Here is a 25196-nt window from a genome sequence, read left to right as displayed (position 1 = left end):
CTCCTAAGCCATCCATGACCGCCCTGCCCCCTGCAGATCATTATCAGTTTGATTTTCCCCGTGGCGTTTACCACCATCGGAACATACTTCACTAGTTTTTGGTTCTGTGTCCTTCCTCCTGCTAAAACACAAGCTCCATGAAAGCCACTCCCACTCGGGACATCTAAGTGATATGTCTTTATCACAAGTGCCCCCCAGGAGAGTCTGATGCACACCAGTTTGGAAAGAAGCCTTCAAGGACATCACTTCAGCAACCCGGGGAAAAACAGAAAGGAAAGAAGGTGATACTATTTGCCCATCAGAACCCAGGGACATCTGGTCAACCCTAGGGGTGGGCAGTTAGCATGCCAGCACAAAGGAGAAAGTCAATGTGATTAGATGTCTAATTGGGCGCCTCCGTGAGCTGGCGCATTTGCCCACGTAAGTAATTATGATTTATTAAACAGCATCCTGCTTATTAAAGCCTTCTTTCCTCTCTCTGACAAATCAGTGGAACATTGCTTTGTTTGGGAAAATCATTCCTTTTTTAAGAAGCTGTGTGGGTGCCGCTTAATTAATCATTTACTTCCTATAGCAACATGGAAACAAACTAAATGTGAAGACTGCTGAAATCATTTCTTGAAAGTTTCACATAAGCTCAGCCCCTGAATTCCTGCCCACTGCACAGGACCCAGCAAGCACCTGGAGAAGGACTGAAAACAGCTGCCTCTGAGCACCAGCCCAGGAAGACCACCCCAAGTGCTGGACCCAGCATAGGGCAGGGGTCCCCAACCTCTGGGATCTAATGCCTGGTGATCAGAGGCAGAACTGATGCAATAATAATAGAGATAAACTGCGCAATAAATGGGAATATGCTCTAATCATCCTGAAACCATTCCTTGACCCCTGGTCCGTGGAAAAACTGTCTACCACGAAATCAGTCCCTGGTGCCAAAAAGGTTGGGGACCGCTGGCATAAGGCACCTCGCCCCGAGTCAGGCTGCAGCCCTGGTCCTTGCTTGAATCGATCCCACCCTCACCGAAGTGAACACTGAGTGGATATTTTCAGAAAATCGGTTTGAAGGGGGCACCAACATCTTGGCTTGCCTGGGACCCACCCACGCCCCTCACGGGTTTGAACCAGTGAACCAGTGAAGTTGCTCAGTCGTGTTCAACTCTGCTGTCCCGTGGAATGTAGTCTACAAGGCTCCTCTATCCATGGAATTTTCCAGGCAAGAGTACTGGAGTGGGTTGCCATTTCCTTCTCCAGGGGATCTTCCCAACCCAGGGATCGAACCCGGGTCTCCCTCATTGCAGACGCTTTACCGTCTGAGCCACCAGGGAAGCCCAGGAATTAGGAAAACCAGCCCTTCCCTCTCCTTCTGCCTCTCCCGCATCCATGTATCTCTACACTCCAATTATTCCCTGAGGTCCTACTATGCACCAAGCTTTAACTTAGGGTGCAGAGTGAAACCTGTTCCAACACTGCACCCTCCAGCAATGGGAGGTCACGCCAGCACCAATACATACCACAGAGCAGGAGCGTGGCCCTGGGCCTTGTCATCCCCGAGCCTCGGTCTCTGCTTCAGGAGCTGGGAAAAAACCATGGAGCTGGCCTCCTCACTCCAGAGCATCCTCCCCACATCAGGCCTGCAGCCAAGCCAGGGCTTGATGACAAAGCCAGGCTCGCAATCTGCAGCCTCAGCCCAGCCCTGGGGACACTAAGCCAGCTGGGCTGGGTGGCCAGCACTGGGTACTGTTTAAATGCTATGAATGCTTTTCATGGAACTAGTACTCAAATCTATTCCACAAATCGGCTTCTTCCACCAAGTGAGCCAAACACTCCTCAACTTTCACACGGACAGGGAGGCAGGGCTCTGAGGCTTCGTGGTGGCCCCCGAGGGGCTGAGTTGGGGTCCCATCTGCCCTGCAAGGCCTCGTGCATTTCCTTCAAGTTCCTAGCTCAGGACAGCTGCAGATTAGAACCATCCAGGTGCCAGGCTTCTGCCCAGATCCACTAAACCAGGCTCCCTGGGGGAGCTGCCGGGGCTACAGATACCATAGGGCAAGTTAGGGACTCCCAGACCTGCAGGGCTTTAGCACCCAGCTGTCCCATGCATCATCTCAACCTCAACGTGGCCCCAAAATCTAAAACCATCTCTGTAGTCAGGAAATGACAATTTCTGATGGAGATGGAGAAACAGCTAAACAGGCAGACAAAAAGATAAACCAAATACGGGTTGCCTGGTGTAATTAAAGAAACAGGTGGAGACTAGAAATACAAGTTTAAGGAGACTGATGGGAAATCTTCACTGCAAAGATCCTCAAAATGAGATGGAGCCAACATACATTCCAGGCAGAGGGAATCACAGGGACTCGGGCAATAATGTGGGGAGGGCCTGACATGTCCAGAAGCTGGAAGAACACAGCTCTGCAGAGGGCAGAGGGCAGGGCGAGTGGAGGCCAGGCAAGGAGTCTGGATTTGACGTCAAGAGCTCTGGGAAGCCCCATGGCAGTCCTCTGCATGTGAACACGGCTGGATGGATACGTATTAGAAATGAGGCACGACAGTCCCACGAGGATCTGTCAACAGAACATTAAAGGGTGGCCTTCTAGACCCTTGCCATCAATTCCCACCAGCTTCAGTGAAAACATACACAGAGTATGGAATCCACCATGAGTTAAATACAGAAAAGGTATCAAGTCATTTTTAAATTCCCCAGTCTCCTATTTCCACCCCATATGCCGAGCAGAAATAGAGAAAAAGAATATGCACTGTGTTTAACAAGGCATAGCGTTTTACATGTCTTTAATCTCTTGAGAGAGGAATTATTTCAGTGTGCTGAAGCCAGTATCTATAATGAGTATCTACAAAAAGTTGAACCCAAGAAAAAACTTTGGGGGGCTAAAAATTTTCATGTGATTTCTAGGTAATTAACAGTTTGGTCTTCACCATGGCAAAAATAGGCTTTCACCTGAAACTAATTTCCTTCTTGGCTACCAAGGCCATTCTTTGAGTGATAGAGAAGAAAGCTATTAGAATCCATTTATGCAGCGCAAATAGGAGGTGACACCCGGCCGAATGGGAGGTGAGCCGGCCAAGTGCAGTTAGCAACACAGAATCTCCTTGCTTGGGTTTCTCCCGCTGTTTAACCCAATCCTCTACTTCAGCCAAGTCTGACAGCTCACAAAGCTCCAAAGGTGAACTTCTGCTTCTGCAGGGGGCTGGCCCCTGACTCCTGGCCGGTCCAGCGGCTCAGCCCACCCTGGCCATCCGCTGGTCTGTGGAGAGAGTCCCACACTATGCGTGTGATGGTCCACCCAAGGTCACAGCTAATCAGCAGGAGGCGCAGGCCTGGGACCTTATTCCCCACGGGCGATGTGACCCGGCCTGGCTTAGCTCCCCTCTCCAGGGCTCTCAGCCTTCCCCCAGACCCCCAGCCATCACCATCCTAAAACCCGAGCCTCTATTCAAGACCCCAGCCTCCCAGGGGAAGGTGCTCACCAGTCACCCCCTCAAGGCTTCCTCTCCTGCTTATCCAAACCACCGGCTGCTTCTCCGTTTCGCCCGTTTGTGCGCTGTTGTCGCACACGAGTGTGTGTGTGCTCACTCGCGCAGTCGTGTCCGGCTCTTTGAGACCCTGTGGACTGCAGCCCGCCAGGCTCCCCTGCCCAGGGGATTCTCCAGGCAAGAATACTGGAGTGGGGTGCCACGCCCTCCTCCAGGAGATCTTCCCGACCCAGGGATCAAGCCTGCGTCTCTTACGTCTCCTGCATTGGCAAGCGGGTTCTGTATCACTGGTGCCACCTGGGAAGCCCTGTCACGCACGCACTCACCCACAAAACTAAATAAGTAACCTGAGAGAAGTCACAGGCCTTGGGCATTTCTGTCGTGGGTTTGGGGGCCGCTCCCTTCCGCCCACCCCGGGGCATCTGCCTTCCATTCATAAACGTTCAGTATTTGCGATTTGTTATCATTCGGAGTTGCTCATAGCACTTCCCTGGCTGCCCAGAGGTTAGGACTCCAAGCTTTCACTGCCGAGGGCACCGGTTCCCTGGTTGGGGAACTAAGACCCTATAAGCCAGATACCACGGCCAAAACAAGTTGGCCAAATTTTACCTCCAAGAGACTTAAAAGCGTTCGTCTTCAGTAAAAGCACACAGACCCGGGCTTAGGACAGGGGCTGTCTGTTCCATGGACCCTCAAGCAGGTCCAACAGACAGAAGGATTTGGACACAAGAGGCCAAGTGCCACGCACGTCGGTTAAATGCCCTTTAAAAACAGCTTTCATTTATCTGCAGCTCACTACAGACACTTCCACTCACCTGGTCCTTCCACATTCACTGAGAGCAGCTATGCCCAACGGCTCTGGCACCTGTAAGGCCACAGGGTCCTCGGGCCCTAAGCAGGGGCGCCAGTGTCCCAGGGAGACGACCGGGGGCAGAACATTATGGTCTCCAGTATGGGCGATGGTAGGGGCAAAGCAGAGGAGGCCAGCGGTCAGGAGCCCAGGCTGGAAGGTTCCAGACCAGACAGAAGGGGTTGGAGGTACAGAGACCAAGACTGAAGTGCAGGAGCGGCCAGAGGACAGTCCGCGGCAGCCGCCGTGTAAAGCCAGGGCGAGGCCGGCGAGAGAGAGGGCTGGCAGGCTGACACCAGTCCTCAAAGATGCCCACATCGTTATGCCTAGAGCCGCCACCTGCATGACCTTGTGAGGCATCCTGCAGCCATGATGAGGGGTCTTGAGACGGGGACATGATCCTGAACCGTCCACGTGGGCCCAGCATACACACACGGGCCCTCGAAAGGGGGAGGCAGAGAGAGATTTGACCCAGCGCAAGGGGACGTGGGCATGGAGGCAGAGCCCACGGGGTCTGGGGACCCGGAGCTGAGGACTGTGGGGTGGAGTCGGCGAGGAGGCTGAGAAGTGGCGGCAGCCCAGTGATTGCGGTCATGCAAGGAAGGGCCGCAAGCCAAGGAACGCGGGCGCCTCCAGAAGCTGCAGGAGCGGGGAAGGATTCTCCCGGCAGGGGGAGGGCGGGGGAGGCCCAGGAGGGAACAGCTCTGCCCACGCCTGGACTCCAGCCCGGAGAGAACAAGTCTGGACGTCTGACCTCCAGAACCGTAAGAAAATACATCGTGCTGTTCTCAGCCACCGAGCTTGGGTCGCGTGTTACAGCAGCCAGGAAGGAACCAGAGCACGCACACATGGCCCTGGGAGAGCGGCGGCAGCCCCCACCCCTCTGCCCAGCACTGCTGGCCCCAGGCGGACCAGTCCAGGGCTGGGCTTCCACTTGGGGCCAGCGCTCACCATTCACAGAGACAAGGCCACCTGGTCTCACCTTCGGCTAATGTATGCCGTCACGTGGAGGCAAGACTGGGGTCATTCAGCAGTGCTGGGCATCACCCTACTTTCCTCTTTTAAAAAAAATATATTTATTTATTTGGCGGTGCTCGGTCTTAGTTTCAGTACATGGGATCTAGCTCCCTGACCAGGGATTGAACCCGGGGCCCCCTGCATTAGGAGCACAGAGTCTTAGCCACTGGACCACCTGGGAAGTCCCTGCCCTGCTTTCCGCGAGGCTCCTGAGTTGGACAAATTCACAGCCCAGAAACCCCACCAGCCAAGATAGGTCCCCTTCAGGTCCATCCAGACAACACGCCCTGCTTTCTTTAGCATCACCTTCTCAGGCGCCTTTGACTCGGTGCTGACCTCAGCTGCTCTCAGCGAGACCAGACACCCTGGAATGTGCTGTCTCAGGAAAGGGGTGAGCCTCCCATCCCTGGAAAGATCCCCAGCTGGGACTCGGTGACCTCCGAGCACCCTGGAGATGCTGAGACCTCTGAGTCCACCCTGGACTCCTCCTGGGCAGCCAGCCTGCACACAGTAGGTGCCCACGTGGTGTCTGCTGAATGATTCTGCACCCCCAGAGCCTTCCCACCCAACAGCTGTCCTTTTGGCAGAAGAAGCCGTGAGCGCAGGCTGGCTTCCTTCTCGAAGACAAGACCCATCTGTGATTCACCTTCTCCTACGACTCCTGTCAGACATCCCGGGCTGGAGACTGGAGGCAAAGACACCAAAACAAAGATTCGTAGCCGACTTCCTGGCAGAAGGAATCTCAGCCCTGCCCACATTTCACTCCCCATGGGGAACTCTGTAGCTCAGGGGAGAGACGTGAAATAAAAGCCCAGGAAGGTTGCTGCAATGGCCCCAAGCCCGGAGACTCAGCCAGGGTGGGCTCGGGCGTCCAAGAGCCTTTCCGGCGCCGCCCCCCCCAGGCCCTCTGGATCACCATCTGGAAAGGGCCCAGGCCTGGGACCCTGCAGACCTGGTCTAGCTCTGCTCTACCTCCCGCAGCTCTGGACTCTGTTCAAACCACTGACTTCCTAGCACCTCAGTTTTCTCATCTGGAACACAAGGCCAAGAGGCTCTAAGATGCCTGACAACACCGGTCTTCCCTGGTTTAACTCAGGGGCTCTGGGCTTCTTCGGGTTGAGATTTTGGCAACATGGGGGCAGAATAGGGGGGAGCATGGACCCCACCCCTAGCCCCAGGCTAGGGTGACCACACCGTCCCAGCCCTGCCTTCCACCCATAACACGACCCAAGAGGGCTGCCTCCAGCCCTAACCGGGACGGTCCACATCCAGGGTGCAAAGCCTCGGGTGTCCCAGGAAACGCCCACTCCTACTGGAGTGACATCAGCTGCCCCCCTGCACTTCACCCCAGACAGTCCCCACAAAGCACCAGTGGCCCACTGCGTGTGTAATGACCAACAGACAGCCCAGGCCACCTCGAAGGAGCCGCCACGCCAGTGAGAGGCAGGGAGGGCCACCCAGTCAGGGCCCTCCTCTACTCTGAGCTTGGTGCATGGGGGCGTGACTCCCTGCAGATCCAGGGGGGGCCCTGCAGACAGGCTGGGGGGCCTCACCACTCAGCATGCTGTCAAAAGCAGAAGTGAGGGGCAGTGCTGGCTTTGACCATGTGGAAATCACGCAGCCCTCGACTGACCCGTCTGGGAGTGCAGGGCCCCGTGGGGGGTGGTGGGGGGCCGTCATGGACGGCCACAGGAGTTCTCCCAGTGTGGGAGGCTGAGCGGTCAGTGATATGCTGGCAGGGGCTCCGGGCTGCTTGCGGCTGGACTCCGTCACTCACCACAGAGCCCTCTGCATGGTCCCACCCAGAACTATGTGTTCAGTCTCCTCTTTAGGGTGGGGGCGAAGAGGGGAGGAGTCCAGGGTCAGCGCCCTGGCCTGGCAATCAGCACTTCATCTGGCAATCAGCATTTCAGTCCTGAATGTTCACTGGAAGGACTGATGCTGAAGCTGAAGCCCCAGTACTTTGGCCATCTGATGGGAAGAGCTAACTCATTAGAAAAGACCCTGATGCTGGGAAAGATTGAAGGTGGGAGGAGAAGGGGATGACAGAGGATGAGATGGTTGGATGGCATCACTGACTCAATGGACATGAGTTTGAGCAAGCTCCAGGAGTTGGTAATGGACAGGGAAGCCTGGCGTGCTGCAGTCCGTGAGGTCGGAAAGAGTCGGACACAACTGAGCAACTGAACTGAACTGAACTGGCCAAGATGATGGGTTCAGGGTGACACGTTCCCCGTGCCAGCCAGCAGGTCCCTGTCTGGACTTCTGTTGGGAAGCCCTGGTGGGAGGCAGCGTTCTTCAGCCTCGGGTGCTCAGGGAACCATGACCAGATGGGCTGTCGGAGATGGGGCCAGCACACAAGGACAGAGAGCGCAGAGACAGAGGCCGGGGGACAGAGGCCGAGAGGCCACACCCGGGGCCCCTGGAGCCCGCCACGCCTGAAGCCAGCACCCTTGACATTTAGGACCTGGGGGCTGACAAGCCCATTTCTTCGCTCAGGCAAGCTGGGTTTGGGTTTCTGTGACTTGTGACCAAGAATCTTGCTTAACACACCCGCTTCTGCACAAAGAGTTGCAGGAGCCATGGGGACAGCAGGAAGCGCGAGCACACACCCTCGCCCTCCAGGAACCCTCGGCCCAACCAGGAGGATCTCACCAGTCGGCCCAGACACACCAGGTGGGGAGACGGGGTGTGACCAGCACTGGCTGTCCGGGGCTGGGAGGAGAGGCAGACCCTGGAGCGCCCAGGGACGGGAGCCAGCCCTCATCCTGGGCCCCCTGCACTCTGCCCCTTGTCTTCCTTCCTGCAGGAATTCCTCCCCCAACACGGGGTTGCGGGGGGTGGGTGGGGGGTGGACAGGAAGTCCGTCAGGCGCCCACGGGGATGCAGGGCTCAGAAGAGATTTGCACACACATCCGGCTGGGCACGTTCTTGACAGAATTAGGCAGAAACGGACACCAGGTGCCATTCTTCACAGACCTGCTGCTGCTGCTGCTGCTGCTGCTGCTGCTGCTGCTAAATCGCTTCAGTCGTGTCCGACTCTGCGCGACCCCATAGATGGCAGCCCACCAGGCTCCTGCACTACTATGGAAAATGGCCATTGTATTTTCTTCCAGGTGGAGCAAGAATAAGAGGGAGGGCTTCCCTGGTGGCTCAGAGGTTAAAGCGTCTGCCTCCAATGCGGGAGACCCGGGTTCAATCCCTGGGTCAGGAAGATCCCCTGGAGAAGGAAATGGCAATTCACTCCAGTATTCTTGCCTGGAGAATCCCATGGATGGAGAAGCCTAGTAGGTTACAGTCCATGGGGTTACACAGGCGGACACGACTGAGCGACTTCACCTCACCTCAAGGATTAGTGGACAGACTCTTAGCTACCCGCCCAGCGTCACACCCACTTCCCTGTTAATGAGCCAGGGGCCTGCATGCACTTGGTGGAGTCTCAGGCGGACGATCCATGCCCTTCAAAAGGCCCCGTGACAAATGTTAGGGCGGTGACTGTCCAGTCTCACTGCCTGGCTCCTCCTGGGGATGCTCCCTCCTGGTTCTCCCTTCTCCCAGCCCACCCTCGGTTCCCAGACTCACCACACTACAGCCCTGCTGTTGCCACCACCTCGATGCCCTCCGACCCTCCCCTCACCCTCCTTCACCCCACCACCACCTCTGGGAAGCCCTCCCAGGTTTCTCCAGGGAAGGCACTGGGGGAAGCTACGTTCCCATCAGGAGGGTTAAGACCGAAAGTCAGAATCTACCGACTTAGGAAAGCAAGGCAGACCCATGAGATGTCTTGGACAGTGAGTCTGTGGCCCCCACTCAGCTCTGCTATAAATGTCAGCACCTTCTGAGGATAGCAGGAGCTTCAGGAAGAGCCCGGTGGGCATCGAGGTGCTGGCAGCTGGCTGCCCACCACCCCCTCCTCCTTCCCGAAACGCCTCTCGCGTTGCAGGTCAAGTGGCGGTGGGTCCTCAGACCCTCTTCCTGGGATAGGAGGGGAGCCAGGTGGCAGATGGGGCCACCCTCCAGGCTCCGCCACTTTCAAGCCAGGGCAGGGGAGACAGGCAGCTCCACGAGCCCCTTCTCACGCTGAGGACACCCAGACCCAGGCTCGGCCACCAGCTCATCTAAGGGAATAGAGATGTCATACCCCCCACAGTCCCCTGGGAGCCCAGGGACCCTGAGACAGGCAGAGAGGTAAGCCCAGCCGTGAGGCCTGGTAGGGCCCCAACCGAGGCAGACAGGGGACAGACAGACTCGAAGTCTCTCATCCTTCACTATTGAGGGGCCCAGGCCCTGCACGCGGTGCCTCAGGACAGGCAGGGCTGGGACCCCATCATGCGACAGGCGCCTGGGCCACAGCCCCGCCTCCCATCCCATCCCACCCAGACCCCCCACCCTCGGTGATAATTCCTCATCACTCCAGTGGGCAGTGCCGCTTGGAAACACTCCTGAAAGCAGGACTCTCACGAACCCCTGGAACAGAGGGCCGTCCACTTCCTGCCCCCACGTGCTACGTGGACAGTCCCCCCACCCCCATCCTTCTCCCAGGTCAGAGGTTAAGGTGGCCAGCAGCAAAGTCAGCCAGACCTGCACATCCCGGAAGGGTGAGGTGGGGGTGCTGGCCAGGCAGCGTAAGGCGAGGTCACCCCAGTGTCCAGGGCCCGTCTGGCAGGCTCCTCGTCAGGAGGGCACTGGTGACCACAGGCCCAGCTCCCCTCCCTGGGGCCAGCAGTGTGGTGGGGGGAGAGATGCTGGAAAAGTGCGTCCCAAAGCACCCCTCCCACTAGACCCCCCTCCCCAGAAGGCTACGGATTTCAGGTTTCCCTGTGGCTGCCGAGCCTCTGTTTGGTGAGATAAAAAGAAAGTCTGATCGGACCTTAGGAGATGAGCATTTCAGGCCATAATTCACATCAGGAAATTTACCAGAAACCAGACGTCAAGGAGAAATACTCCCTTTAAAAGTGGGCTCTCAGAGCCGACATTGCTGGACTTTGCTTGGTTCCAGCAAGCCCCTCAGGAAATGGGACAACAATGGAACCACATCAAACTCCTGGTGGATGCCACCCCCAGCACATTAGCACAGCCCTGGCCAGATGCTGGGGTGAGCTCCAAGCACCCCCTCAACCCCCAGGGGTGCTGGTGTAAAGGGAGGGTGCAAGCACATAGCCACAGCCTCCAGAGGTGACACCTTCTCAACCTCTTAAAAGATGACCTGCTGATGCAACTTGGAAGAAAAGACGTAGGCAAATTTTCAGGGGTTCCCTCCCTCCCCAGGGATGACATCAGAACCTGGCTATCCTTGTGAGCTTCAGTTCAGTTCAGTCCCTCAGTCGTGTCCGACTCTTTGCGACCCCATGGGCTACAGCATGCCAGGCCTCCCTGTCCATCGCCAACTCCTGGAGTTTACCCAAACTCATGTCCATTGAGTCGGTGATGCCACCCAACCATCTCCTCCTCTGTCATCCCCTTCTCCTCCCGCCCTCAATCTTTCCCAGCATCAGGGTCTTTTCCAATGAGTCAGCTCTTCGCATCAGGTGGCTAAAGTATTGGAGTTTTAGCTTCAGCATCAGTCCTTCCAATGAACACCCAAGACTGATCTCCTTTAGAATGGACTGGTTGGATCTCCTTGCAGTCCAAGGGACTCTCAAGAGTCTTCTCCAACACCACAGTTCAAAAGCATCAACTCTTCGGTGCTCAGCTTTCTTTATAGTCCAACTCTCACATCCATCCATGACTAATGGAAAAACCATAGCCTTGACAAGACGGACCTTTGTTGGCAAAGTGATGTTTCCGCTTGTGAGCTTGGCCTGGAGGAAACGTTTAGCCCAGATAAACGAATGAACAAGTGACCCCACGAAGACACTTGTTGAAAGACACCCATCAGGGTCGACCTTCCAAGTCCCACACGCCGCCCCTCCAGGAAAGCTCCTCCATGTTTAAAGCCTGTCCCCTGAAGTCACTTATTTCTGTTGAAAAGCTGAGCCAACCACCTGCCAGGTGCTGGGTTCTGTTTTACGTGAATGTACGACACTCGGACCCAGAGAAGCCCCAGCTGAACTGGAGACTGCTGCTGTCTCCTTGCTGAGTGCCCTGGCTCTCAGCTGACCCACCCCAGCCAGAGGGCAGAGGCGCCATGACCTGGCTGCCTGGCCACTGCTGCCAATCGAAGGTTCTGGATCGTCTCCTTCTGCCTCGTCCCGTCTCTCCATCTGCCCCCCCAAAGAGCTCATCTCCACCGGGAAGGCTCAGGACCCTTGCTGCACACAGGCTGAGATCAACTAAGGCTTTGCAGAGCTTCAGAGGTCTCGTGAGGGGCAGGCAGTTGGCCAGGGAGGCCAGCTCCGTCACTCACCGGCCGTGCGGTCATGCCCAGACACTCAACAGGGGAGAAGGCGGGCCAGGCCTCCCAGCTGGCCACGCTTCAGGACCAGCGAGCTCCTCCTAGCCTCCTCATGGTGTCATTTACTGAGCATCTGCTAAGCACCAGGCACTGGTGGACAGCAGAGAACAGACAGACTGAAGCCCTGCCCTCCTGGAGTCCACACCCTGAGCAGCTGGTGAGGACCAAGGGAAGGGCTGGGGCCTGGGGGACACAGGACACTAGGTCCAGGAGCTGGGGTTGGGGGGGTGGGGAAAAATTTCCACGGGGTCCGTCTGTCCTCTCTTTCCCACCAGCCACGCCCTAAGTAAGTGTTAGTTGCTCAGGCCTGCCTGACTCTTTGCGACCCCGTGGACTGCAGCCCACCAGGCTCCTCTCTCCATTAGATTTTCCAGTCAAGGATATTGGAGGGGGTTGCCATTTCCTTCTCCAGGGGATCTTCCCAACCCAGGGATTGAACCTGGGTCTCTTGCACTGCAGGCAGATTCTTTACTGACTGAGCTACAAGGGCAGCCCATACCTGGCATTACCTTCACTTCTACTCCCCTGTGATTCCCCCACCGCCAGTTCCAGGATCACAGGATCCAGGGACCCATGAACTGGGATGGAGAAATAATGACCTCTTAATATTATTTTAAAGACACTTACTCCTTGGAAGGAAAATTATGACCAACCTAGACAGCATATTGAAAAGCAGAGACATTACTTTGCCAACAAAGGTCCGTCTAGTCAAGGCTATGGTTTTTCCAGTGGTTGTATGGATGTGAGAGTTGGACTGTGAAGAAAGCTGAGCACTGAAGAATTGATGCTTTTGAACTGTGGTGTTGGAGAAGACTCTTGAGAGTCCCTTGGACTGCAAGGAGATCCAACCAGTCCATTCTAAAGGAGATCATCCCTGGGTGTTCTTTGGAAGCAATGATGCTAAAGCTGAAGCTCCAGTACTTTGGCCACCTCATGCAAAGAGTTCACTCATTGGAAAAGAATGATGCTGGGGGGTTGGGGGCAGGAGGAAAAGGGGATGACAGAGGACAAGATGGCTGGATGGTATCACCGACTCAATGGACATGAGTTTGAGTGAACTCCGGGAGATGGTGATGGACAGGGAGGCCTGGCATGCTGTGATTCACGGGGTCGCAAAGAGTCGGACACGACTGAGCAACTGAACTGAACTGAACTGAACTGAATATTATTTTCAATATTTATTTTATTGGCTGCAGCAGGTCTTAGGTGTGGCATGCAGGATCTAGTTCCCCGACCAGGACTTAAACCCAGGCCCCCTGCCCTGGTCGTGAGGAGTTTTAGCCACTGGACCTGCCAGGGAAGTCCCGGCAATGACCTCTCTATGTTCATCAACTCCAGCTGCAGTTGGGCACTTCTCTCAGCATGAAGCAGGCAACAAGTCACAAGGGTGTCATTGGCACCTGGGACTTTGTCACCAACCACAGGTGCTTCCCAGGGCGTGTAGACAGGTGCTGCTGACCGAGAAATATCATTAACGCTCACCACAACGTCAAAGTTGTAGGAGTTATCACACTTGCTGCTAACTCTCATCGATGTGTGACTAAAGGAAGTTAGTTTTAATATGTTGGTGACTTTATGGCCACAGAACGTATTTCCTTTCAGTCCTCTCTATTTGAATGTTGCGCTGGTTATAAAACCCACATTCTGAGAAAGTTCTGTGGGGGAGTCTATGACACACCGAGAGCTGAGGATGCCTGTGCCAGGAAGCAGGGGCGGTCCTCGGAGCTGGGAAGCCCCTTCGTGTGCGTCCCTGGCCAGCCCCTCAGCTCCCTCCAATCACAGATGAAGAGCGGCTGCAGGGATGGATAAAAACCCTAAAGCCCCTCTATGGTCAAGTGATAGAACATCAGGTTGGATGGGGTTAAGTTGTTCCGATGGGAATAAATTGAGAAAAACATAAGATTTTGTTATTGAGTGCTTTATTTTTATGGAGTGAAAATTGAATTATTTAGCTAGTCAGTGAGGTAGTCCATAGGGAAAGGGCCTAAGGGGGAAAGGGAGGAAGTGAAGCGCTTGTGAACTTGAAATGCAAAAGGTTAACCGTAGGGAGGCGGCAGCTCCCAGCCACACTCCTCTGGGCCACCCACCTCCCACCCCCGCCCCTGGCCTGCCAGCCTACTCCTGACTTTCCCAGGAGACAGATCTGGATCTCCTGGGCTCCAGGTAACAGCCCCCACCCCTCGGGTGTCAAAGGGCAGGATGGGGGTTGTGGGAGGAAAGCAGAAACAGGAGCACTGCCGCCTCCCGCCGTGTGATCCCAGGTACAGGGTGGCCCTGAGCACTGTGACGGCACAGGCCGCGGGTTTCTTTAGGGATTGCAGGCTTGACAAGCAGGCAAAGCTCAAGGCAGACGCAGGAGTGACATCTGCTGCGTCAGACCACAGGCTCAAGCCAAAAACTAACACAAAATTACCATAGGACCCAGCAATCCTACTTCCAGGTACATACCCGGAAGAAGTGAAAACGGGAGTCTCAACAGCCGTTTATACCCCCGTGTCCATAGCAGCATTGTTCCCAATAGCCCAGAGGTGGGAGCAGCCAAGTGTCCATGGATAGATGAACAGGTAGGCAAGTGTGGTCCATCCACACAGTGGACTATGATTCAGCCTTGAAAAAGAAGGGCACTCTAATGCGTCCTACAGCACAGGTGACCCTTCAGGACAGTACATCAGGTGAAACAGGCCAGATACAAAAAGGATACACAGTGCATGCCTCCGCTTATACAAGGCCCTTAGAATAAACAGACTCACAGACAGAAGCAGAATGCTGGTTTCCAGACATAGCGGGAGGTGGGAACGGACGGGGGTTGCTGTTTCTTGGGGATGGAGTTTCAGTTTGGGAAGATGACAAAGTTCTGGAGACGACGGTGGGGATGGGCGCACAGCCATGTGAATGGACTTCATGCCGCTGAATGTCCACTTAAAAACGGTTCGGAGGGTAAATTCTAAGTTATCTGTAATTTACCACCACTGCCAACAAAGGTCCGTCTAGTCAAAACTATGGTTTTTCCAGTAGTCATGTATGGAGGTGAGAGTTGTACCATAAAGAAAGCTGAGCACTGAAGAATTGATGCTTTTGAACTATGCTGTTGAAGAAGACTCTTGAGAGCCCCTTGGACTGCAAGGAGATCCAACCAATCCATCCTAAAGGAAATCAGTCCTGAATATTCATTGGAAGGACTGATGCTAAAGTTGAAGCTCCAATACTTTGGCCACGTGATGCAAAGAGCTGACTCAATGGAAAAGACCCTGATGCTGGGAAAGATTGAGGGCAGGAGAAGAAGGGGACGACAGAGGATGAGATGGTTGGATGGCATCACCAACTCAATGGACATGAGTTTGAGTAAACTCCGGGAGTTGGTGATGGACAGGGAGGCCTGGCATGCTGCAGTCCATGGAGTCACAAAGAGTTGGACACGACTGAGCAACTGAACTGAAGTGAACCACCGCTGAGAAACAATAGAGAAGAAAAAAAGCATAAATAAATTTTTTGACCTAAAAAGGAGAGCTCAGGTTCAAGAGTGAAGAGTGAAATCACCTCTGGGGCCTGTATTAGCTCTGTGACTCTGGGCAAGTCCCCTGGAGGCTGCGAACCGTGCTTTCCTTGCCTGTAAAATGAGGCAATAGTTGTATCCACTTCTTATGACTGTTTGCAGAAGTAAATGAGATGATGCTTGTGATGTGCTTGGCACAGCCACGGGCACATAAAAGGGGGCCGTGATTATTAACTTCATGATTACTAATCAGAGGCAATATGTAAATGATGAGAAATTGTTATTCTAAGATAGAATTACCTCCGAAGCAGAAGTATGGAGGCCATCCTAAATGCCGCCTCTCCAGCTAAGGCCCGGGAGATGGTATCTCTGATGCCTCAGAAATACACGCGGCATAGACACTCATAAAGAACCCTTTCTGAATTAAAAGTCATTCGAATAGAAGCAGCCACACTCAGCCTGGCTCTTTTCTTCCTTTAATTTGAACTTAATTTATCTCCGAGCATTAGGACATGGCATCGTGCAAGAGATGTGCCCTGTTGGAGTCAAGACGAGCTCGGCATTGAAGGGAATGATCGGCTTTTGCAAGAAAATCACGAAGGAAGGAGGGTGCTGTTACTTTAAGATCTTCGAGCTGGTGTGAAAAGAAATTAATTAAATGATCATAATTTTCTGGACGAATGCAGAAACTGACTGCTGCAGAGATGCAAAATTAAGAAGCACCTTTTCCACCTCAAAAGAACAGCAGAGTTTTCATTCTCTCTCTCTCTTTTTTTATTCCCCCACTTCTCCAGTGAGAGCTCCCATTCCAGGATTCCCATTACATGTTTAAAACAATAAACAGAGCTTAATTGGGATACAGAAGATACAAAGCTGTGTATCCTGGAATCCCGGAGCTGCAGCAGGAAGGGTTTCCCTGCTACCCTCTGAGGGCTGTCCATCCGTCATCACCAGCTCCTGGGGGGCTGGGAATGGGTTAAACGGGTCTGTGTTTTACAACCCACGGAGTGCGGGTCAGGGGTGGTCGCACCCTGGGAGCCCGCGTGAGGCGGCGTGGGGCATTCACCTTGCCCGCCATTCACTGGGCACTCCCGGAAGAGCCACAGGTGCGTTTTCATGGCACTTCTGTGCCCTGCATCCACGCTCACACCGAGGATGAGGCTTTCTGAGGATTCCCACAGCACGAGCAGGCTGGGGATAGACCCCCCAGGTGGGCTTCACCTTCCAGACCCGGGGATGGAGACCTCACCGTGACCGCAACAGCCAGGGCTCCCCCTGATTCCTGAGCTCCCAAGCCTGGGCCCGGGCTGGCCAGGAACAGGGCTGCAGAGGCAGCTGGCTTCAAGGCTCACCAGCATTGCCCCTGGCTCCATAAAGCACCCGTGCCAACTCGGGAATTAGTAGGGCAAGGGCGAAACGGGCCACTGGGAAGCATCTGTAAATAACTCACTCTCCGGATGCTAAGAAAAGAAAAATGAGGAAGCCCCCCCACCAAACAGAAGGCAGTTTACAAGCTCCCACTCCGGGTCCTCCTGAACTGGGGGATTGCCGTGGGGGTGCCTGGCGTGTTGCCGGCACGTGATCTCATGGCTCCAGCCCCACACTCCCCGGTGTCATCCTCGGGGGGCTGAGCCTGCCTCTGACCAATTATGCTAAAACCAAATGTTAAAACAACTGTAACTCTAAAGGAGGCCTACCAAGCGCTGGACTGCCTTCTAATCTGAAGGGGCGTGCAGAAGAATGAAGCTAATTTATGATCTCCTTAAAACACTCTCAGGAACCCTCATGCAACTACAAATTAAATAGCCACTTCATTAAAGTAAAAGTAGATTTGTGCAATGTGTCCAGGAACCTTATTAACAGAGCTGTTTTTGTGCCTTTGAGCCAAGCTTCCTGATTGACAGACCTGTTCTTTCTCTGCCTGGTGCACCAGGCTTTTCCAGGACTCTGTACCTCACCATCAGCCTGCACCCTCTCACCCTCCCAACCTCCTCCTCAGCCCCAGTGATGGTGACTCTACCCACCTTCAGAGCTGCTCGAGCACCACCTCCTCCAGGAAGTCCTCAGTGACCTCCTGAGCATAGATCCTTAGGGCATGAGAATTCTGTAATAAATCGCTGTCCAGTCCCAGTGTCCCACTAGGACAGGAGTCGTGACTGATTTTGCTCATCACTGCACCCCAGCACCTAACAGAGCCTCTTCTTTTTAACTTTTTATTTTATATTGGAATCTAGCCAATTCACATGCCGTGACAGTTGCAAGGGCACAGAAGAATGACTCAGCTTCATATACGCATGTATCCACTCTCCCCCAAACTGCCCTCCTGTTCAGGGGCCACATCACATTGAGCAGAGCTCCCTGTGCTGTCTAGTAGGTCCCTGTTAGTTATCCACCTTTAATATAGCCGAGCAGACATGTCGATCCCCAGCTCCCTAGCTATCTCCTCCCTCCACCCTCCCCCCCCCCCCCCCCCCCCCCCCCCAGCAACCATAAGTTCATTCTCTGAGTCCTAACAGACCCTCTTAGAAAGCAGCTGCTTTGAAGGCTAACGTGAGGTCTCTTCTCACCTGGGACTCTCAAACTTCGAGTAAGTTCTCCAGGCACAGAAGAATGCCAAAGACCCCAGGTGGTCCTGCGTCCAAGACAGGCACCCCCCAACTACCACACTGCCAGCTTGCATGCCAAGATTCTCCTAGACCCGGCCACCCATGAGTCCACTGACCACCATCTGCCTCACAGCACCGGCTGCCCTCACTCTCATCATTTTTGGTCCCGCCACCAGGCCAAGGCTGGCACAGCTGGCTTCCTGACAGCAAATGTGACAGCCACTCAGTGCTGGTCACCACGTCCCTCGACCTCTGTCTGCTTTTGTCTGTGTCGAGGTGGCCACTGGCTGCCCTTGGTGAAGGCTGTGAGATAGCAAAGCCACCCTGCATCTGGGAAGATGCCCACCGGCCAAGCAGAGACCAGCCACAGCTCAGCCACCGTGAACGAAACCTCTCTCTTCAATCCAGTCCCCACCCCACAATGCTGCAGGCCGGCACTCTGGTGGCCTGGAATTCCGAAATATCTCACAGAGGGTTCTATAGACTTAAATGGAAAGTCCTGGAGCCACAAAGCCCGCCCACAAGGGTGGACCACAGCTGTCACCACGAAGCCCCCATCATCAGACACCAGGCTACAAATCAGCTTTGTCACCAGATACATTCAAGAACCTGAAGGGCTTTCCATGAAGGCCCTTATGGTCCTCTGGACATTGAAGGCTGGCCATGAGCCGGGAGGCCAGTGCCACTCTAGGAAAGACAGAAGCCTGCAGGGGGGACAGGGAAGCTGGAGCTGAAGCGGGCAGCCACGCCCTGTCCATCCCCACCCGAGCCTGCTCTCAGACCCACTCTCCCCTCCCTCTGCCCCCTCCAGGGCCTGGACCAGGTCTCAGCACCGTAGCAGCCTCCTCCCTGAGCCTCTGTACAGGGTCTCCCCAAGCCCACCCTGCACAATGCCTCCGGGGTGGTGGCTGAAACTCGGCCCAGCCCCCGCAGTCACTCCCCGAGTCCCTGCTTCAGGCCGCGCCCTGTCGGAGCACTTTACACGGACGACCCGGTACTGCAGACAGACCTTCGAGCCGTCACTTCCCCCAGATCTAAGACACCGAGGCCTCGAGAGCTCAGTCCATCCACCCCAAACCTCAGAGCCAGAAAGGGGCAGGGCTGCTGCAAACCCAGGCAAGCTGATGCTCAAGCACCTATAACCCACACTGCCACGCTGGGCCCTTGGGCCTCATGTTTGGGACCCATTAGGAGGTGACTTCAAGCAGTTTTTTGTTTTCAGACTTCTTTCCTCTGGTTTCTCTTCATGCACAATGTGCTCATTGTCTCCTTAGATGGCACATAGCGTGCCTTCACATCCCCTCCCCGCAGATCTTGCTCAAGTAGCCTCTCCCCCAGAATGCCCCTCTCCATCTCCCATGTGCCCCCTCCCACTCAACCTGTAAGTTCACCTTGACAGCGACTCTTCCAGGCAGTCTTCCCTGATTTCCCCACTGGGGAAGATGGTGCTCAGCCCCCATATCTTAACTGTGCATGTCCATCCCTTCTTTCCCCACAGGACTACTCTGAGCTCCCCTGCATGAAGCTCAAGGGACACAAAAGTAAATGAGGCCCCTTCCCAACTGTTATGAGTTAAAGTGTGCCCCTCCCTCACAAATCATATGTTTAGCTCCTAACCACCAGGACCTCAGGATGTGACTATATTTGGAGATAAGTTCTTTAAAGAGGGGATTAAGGTAAAATGGGGCTTCCTTCATGGCTCAGATGGTAAAGAATCTACCTGCAATGCAGGAGACTCAGGTTCAATTCCTAGTTCGAGAAGATCCTCTGAAGAAGGGAATGGCAACCCACTCCAGTATTCTTGCCTGGAGAATCCCATGGACAGAGGAGCCTGATGGGCTACAGTCTGTGGGGTCACAAAGAGTCAGACACGACTGAGTGACTAACACGACTTAAAATGAAGCCACTGGAGTGGGCCCTGACTCCATATGACTGGTGTACTTGTAGGGAGAGATTAGGACGCAGACCCAAAGATGGCCAGTCCTAAAGAAAATCAACACTGGAAGGACCGAAGCTGAAGCTCCAATACTTTGGCCACCTGATGCGAAGAGCCGACTCACTGGAAAAGACCCTGATGCTGAGAAAGATTGAGGGCAGGAGAAGAAGGGGACGACAGAGGATGAGATGGTTGGACGGCATCACCAACTCAATGGACATGAGTTTGAGCAAGCTCCGGGAGTTGGTGATGGACAGGGAAGGCTGGCATGCTGCAGTCCATGGGGTCGCAAAGAGTCAGACACGACTGAGCGACTGAACAACACAAAGAGGGCCATCGAGAAGCCAGAGGGAGAGGCCTTGGGAGGTACCAACCCTGCTGCCCCCTTGATCTCCATTGAAAGTGAAAGTTGCTCAGGCGTGTCCAACTCTTTCCAACCCCCATGGACTATGCGGTCCAAGGATTTCTCCAGGCCAGTATACTGAAGTGGGCAGCCGTTCCCTTCTCCAGGGGATTTTCCCAACCCAGGGATTGAACCCAGATCTCCCGCATTGCAGGCAGATTCTTTACCAGCTGAGCCACAAGGGAAGCCCTTGGATGACCAGCCTCCAAAACCCGGAGAGAAGCCCTGCTGTCTGAGCCATCCGGCCTGCGGCTCTTTGCTGTGGTGGCCCTAGGAGGCTAACACAACTGCCCTGAAGGAACTTGACCTCTGACAGGTGTGTCAGGTGTGACCCATTTCACACCTTCAGAAGTGCCATGCTCTGATTCGGAGCTCTGTGTCTCTGGGTATAAAACATGCACAAATGTTAGGTTCCCAAAGATCCCCCAGTAGAGAGCAGGGATAGTCAGGGCAGAATTATCTCTGCTCCCCTAGACATCTCCAACCCAACCCTGCAAACACGACACAGAGCAGAAGCAGAAAAGGGAGGGGGCAGGGCAGGCCAATTCATGGCCCAGCAGTAACAAAGCCAAGCAAACTGGGCCTGGCTTCAGGAAGCTCACATTCCAGTCCATTAACGTATCAAAGCTACAGTTTCACTGCCCTAAAGAAAGGCTTGCAGAAGAGCTGCACTTAAATATATAACGTGGGATTTCCCAGAAGCAGGAAAATTGGGACAGGGCACAGCACCATCCCATTGGGGTAGCATCAAACCCTGAGCCTGGAGGCAGAGACCTGCATCCTGTCGTGTGTGTGTGTGTGTGTGTGTGAGTTGCTCAGTCGTGTCCGACTCTTTGCAACCCCATGGATTTTAGTTCTCCAGGCTCTCGCCTCTGCCCATGGAATTCTCCAGGCAAGAATACTGGAGTAGGTTGCCATTCACATTTCCCAGGGGATCTTCCCCACCCAGGGATGTAACCCGGGTCTCCTGCATTGCAGGTGGATTCTTGACTGTCTGAGCCACCTGGGAAGCCTTCATTCTTGTTATATTTGCCTCCAAATCACCCCTCTACCTCTGAGGGTAGCTAGCGAGACTCACAACCTGGAGCCTCTGTGCACCACCCCGTCTGGAAGCATCAAAGGTAACACCGGTTGGTTGCAATGAAACATTCATTTCACACCTAACAATTCATTTCTATGGCTAAACGGCAGACAGAAAGGCAGTGTCTGAACTTCCAAGCAAGTCCCCTTGTGCATCTCCATGGGAGCGGGAAGAAACCAAGCCTTTGGAAGGAAAAAGCACATATGTTCTCAGCGCTACAGCCACGGGGCCTGTCCTGGAGCCAGCTCACATCCTGTGATTCGCCATTCCTTTCTGCAGATGCTCTAAAATGCCGTTTTAAGCAGCTACCCCTCCCAGCAAATGCTTTTTCTATTACCTTGGAAAAACACCTGACACGGTGAAGCAAACACTTTCTCTGCTCACGGGAAGCACCTGGACAGAGCCTAGCTCCTTGGGGCCGGATACCTGCGCAAACGAAGTGAAATGAAATTTTGAAAAGACTCTACTCAGCAAATCAGCCTCGAGTCAGTTTCTTTCCTGTTGCCGCTTTCAAAGATGGGGCTTTCGAGCAGAGGAGCGGAGGTGATCCAAGTGCAGAATCCTGGCTAAAATCCTTGGCCCTGTGGCTGCCCGAGGGGCTTGGAGCGCATTTCTGAGAGTGGAGAAAATAACGAAACGCATGCGCGGAGTGCTAAGAAACCGGAGACTAGGAAGAAAAAAAAAAAATGGCTTTCCTCGGCGCTTGGTTACAGCTTTCACTCCTCTTGAGTTTTCCCCAGGCAAGTGAAACTCAGGCATCACCTGCTGCCAAAGCCAAAGAATGATGTGCTTTTCCAGAGAGGACTCCAGTCTCCCATTCCAGAGAATGGGTGAGCTGGGGGTTGGGGAGTAGGCGGTGTTGACAAGCGAAGTGGGAGGTGCTTGAGCCAAACGCCTGGTCAGCATCTCCAGGCTGCTCTGCTCGCCTTATCACCCACAGACGTTAACAGCCAAGAGTACATGGGCTTCCGCCTCCTGAGTGACTTACTAACTGCCAGGCCACGGCGGGCTCTGCACAGTCACCCCTGCCCGCCCCCTTTCCTAGCTCCAGGAGAGCAAGGCATCTCTCAAAGCTCCCCTCCAAATCTGGACTTCCTGCCCCCTACTAAAGAGAAACCAGCACCCCCTTCCCACTTCCCACACCCAACCTCCCCCTTGCAGGCATCCACCTGCCAACAACCAGGGAAGTCATAAGGACCCAACTCAGCCACTGTCCCCAGGAGCAAAGCCAGGTGGGCTCCTCTGCCAGGCCCTGCCCCCTGTCTTTCCAAGGAAACTCTGCACTCAATGGGGGTGGGCCGGCTGGCCCTCAGTGAGTCCTGAAGGTGCTGGTCCCGTCCGGGAGGCTGGTCTCCCCCGCTCTGTGTCTCTCCCTAACTTCTTTCACCCCCGCTGGCCACCCCCCACGAAGCTAAAATGAATTAGCTGCTGGATGAACCTGGGGCTGGGGGGAGAAGGGGGAGAGGGAGGCTTGGTTTGAATGTTCTGGCTCCACAGAGTTGACTTAACAGTCAATATTTATTTGTTTCCTTGAGTTACTGGTGTCCAGGTTTTACCCTGCAGTCCCAAAGGTACAGCTTAGGGTACACAAGACAAGGTTTAGGAATGAAACGGGCATGAGGGAAGGGCAGGGCCTGGCTGCACATCTGGGGTCCGATCCCTCTCTCCAGACGGGTGCGGGTTTGGACCTCCAGGCACTTTCCTGGTGGCTCAGATGGTAAAGAAACCATCTGCAAAGTAGGAGACCCAGGCTCGATCCTTAGGCCAGGAAGATCCCTGGAGGAGGAAATGGCAACCCACTCAAGCATTCATGCCTGGAGAATCCCATGGACAGAGGAGCCTGGTGGGCTACAGTCCATGTGGTCGCAAAGGGTCACACATGACTGATCAGAGCCCGGCACTGAGCTCTGGACCAAGCAGCCCATCCCACGCTGCCCCTGCACCAACAGGCTCCCAACCTGCCGGCCAGGGTGCTCACTACCCCCCGCCATCACCCCCCTCCAGGGCGCCCAGCACCCGGAGCTAGGCAGGAGCTGAGTATCAGTACCACCCAGCCCAGGCTACACTGCTGCCCTGCATGGGGGAGCGCCTGGACCCCCACCCCTCCACTCCCGATGGACTGATGCACAACAGGGCCTGGCCCTATGCTGCCTCTCCAGAAGTTTGGAGAGCAGTGGTCAGGGAGAAGGGTTGGGGGCAGCCCCTGGGCAACGAGCAGACATGGATGCAAGGGAGTGAGGAGGGGTTTTCTTCTCCTCTCCCAATAACCAGCCCCTCCCACACACACAGCGGCTGGCTGTGCTTCCCCCGGCCCAGCCCCACCCAGGGGAAGAAGGTGAGGGTTAGCCCCGTACTCCCGACACACCACCCAGAGGAAGAGCGGGTAGGACCCACAGGGCTGGTGGAAGGAGGCGCCAGAGGACCCTAACAGAAGTATCTTTGCTGGGTAAGGGTGTCCAACTTCCAGCTGGAGCCAGGCCAAAGCAGCGGCTAAGGTGGGGGAGGGCGGGGAGTGCAGGAAGCTGGCCCGAAGCGCGGCGCGGAGCCCAGCTCCCCGCGTTAGTAGACCCCCGCACATCCAGGTGCGTCCGGCGGCGGGTCCTCTGGACCGGGAGAGGGGCTGCCCCAGAACCGGACGCCGGGCTGACCGCGGAGGTCCTGGAGCCCACGGAAGTGCCAAGAGCGGGTACCGGGTAGACCAAGGTGGAGAGGGTCCTGGAACCAGAAAAATCCCGAAGCGGCGCTGGGCGGACCCGGCGGAGCATGAAGGCGATCGAGGCGCAGCACCGAGTTGGGAGTGATCTTAAAAGGCCTGGGGGCGCCCCAAGGTGGCCGGGGTCCCGAAACCTCCAGAGACACCCCCAACCTGCGGTCCGGAGGCCAGTGGGGGCGCCCCCGAAACGGCTCAGGGTCCTGGAAATCAGTGGAAATGTCCCCCGAGGTGAGGCAGGGTGCTCACGTATCTGGAGACCTCTTCCCAAGTGGCCCAGGGCCAGCAGGGGCGCCGCCGGGGTAACTCCCGTCCCCATGTCTCCGAGAATAGCGGGGCGGCTGCGGGGCCGTCCAGAAGTGGAGGCTCCGAGGCGTCCGGGTCAGGGCCCGCGGGGGCGCGCGGAGGTCACTTACACTGCTGTTCTCGCCCGTCCAGTGCACCATCGCCTGATTGTGCGTCGCGTCCCCCTTGAGCACGAACGATGTGCTGATGAGCGAGACTTGCGCCCGCGAAGCGGCTCCGGCCATCGGCGCTGCCCGCGCCCAGCGCCCCTGGCCCGCGGCGGGGGCGCCGTCCTCGCCGGGACCCGGAGCCTGACCGGGACCCGGGGTACCGGGCTCCTCGTCGCGCGCCTGCCGATCCTCGCCACCGCCGGGCAGCGCGCGCTCCGCAGGCGGGTTCGGCGGCGCCCGGGTCAGCCGGGCGCGGGGACCCAGGCGCCCGGGCTCCGGCGAGCGCCCCGCCGCCCCGCAGGCGGCCAGCAACAGCAGCAGCAGCAGGAGCGGCCGCGAGCGCGGCGGCGGCGGCGGCGCCCCTGGGCTCGGGGCTCGGGCGGTGGGGCCGGGGCCCTTCGGGGCGCGCGGGCATCCCCGGAGCGCCATGGTCGCCGAGGGGCGGCGGCGGGGCCGGCGGCGGGGCGGCGCGGGCGAGAGAGACCGCGGCCGGGAGAGCGGAGGGCGCCGGGGAGCGCGAGCGAGAGCGCAGAGAAAGGAGCCGGCGAGGGGAGGGCGCCGGCGGGAGGAGGGGACTCGGCGCTCCGCCGCCGCCGCGCAGCCGAGGGCGCACCGCCACCTGCCGGCCAGCCGCGCGCCCGCCCGGGCGAGCGCCAGACGCTCAGCAACCGCGGCGGCGGAGGTCCTGGGGCGCGCCCCCACCCTCCAGGGCCGCAGGCCACAGCCCTCTGTCCTCAAGCCTTGCTCTTTTCCTCCTCCTCC

At 56.0% G+C, this 25196-nt stretch overlaps 1 protein-coding gene across 2 annotated transcripts in view; it reads right to left on the bottom strand.

Annotated features, from left to right (window-relative positions):
* Positions 1–24863, bottom strand: part of SORCS2 (sortilin related VPS10 domain containing receptor 2) — a 489434-nt gene extending 464571 nt beyond the window's left edge. For both annotated transcript variants that reach the window (XM_042251675.2, XM_027971238.3), the window contains exon 1: positions 24396–24863. In XM_042251675.2, coding sequence (XP_042107609.1) covers positions 24396–24863 — 468 coding nt within the window. The remainder of the gene's footprint in view (positions 1–24395) is intronic.
* Positions 24864–25196: the final 333 nt, after the last annotated feature.

The sequence above is a fragment of the Ovis aries genome, chromosome 6 (genome assembly GCF_016772045.2).
Source record: "Ovis aries strain OAR_USU_Benz2616 breed Rambouillet chromosome 6, ARS-UI_Ramb_v3.0, whole genome shotgun sequence".
Classification (NCBI taxonomy): Eukaryota; Metazoa; Chordata; class Mammalia; order Artiodactyla; family Bovidae; genus Ovis; species Ovis aries.
This window is presented reverse-complemented; position numbering and strand designations above follow the sequence as displayed.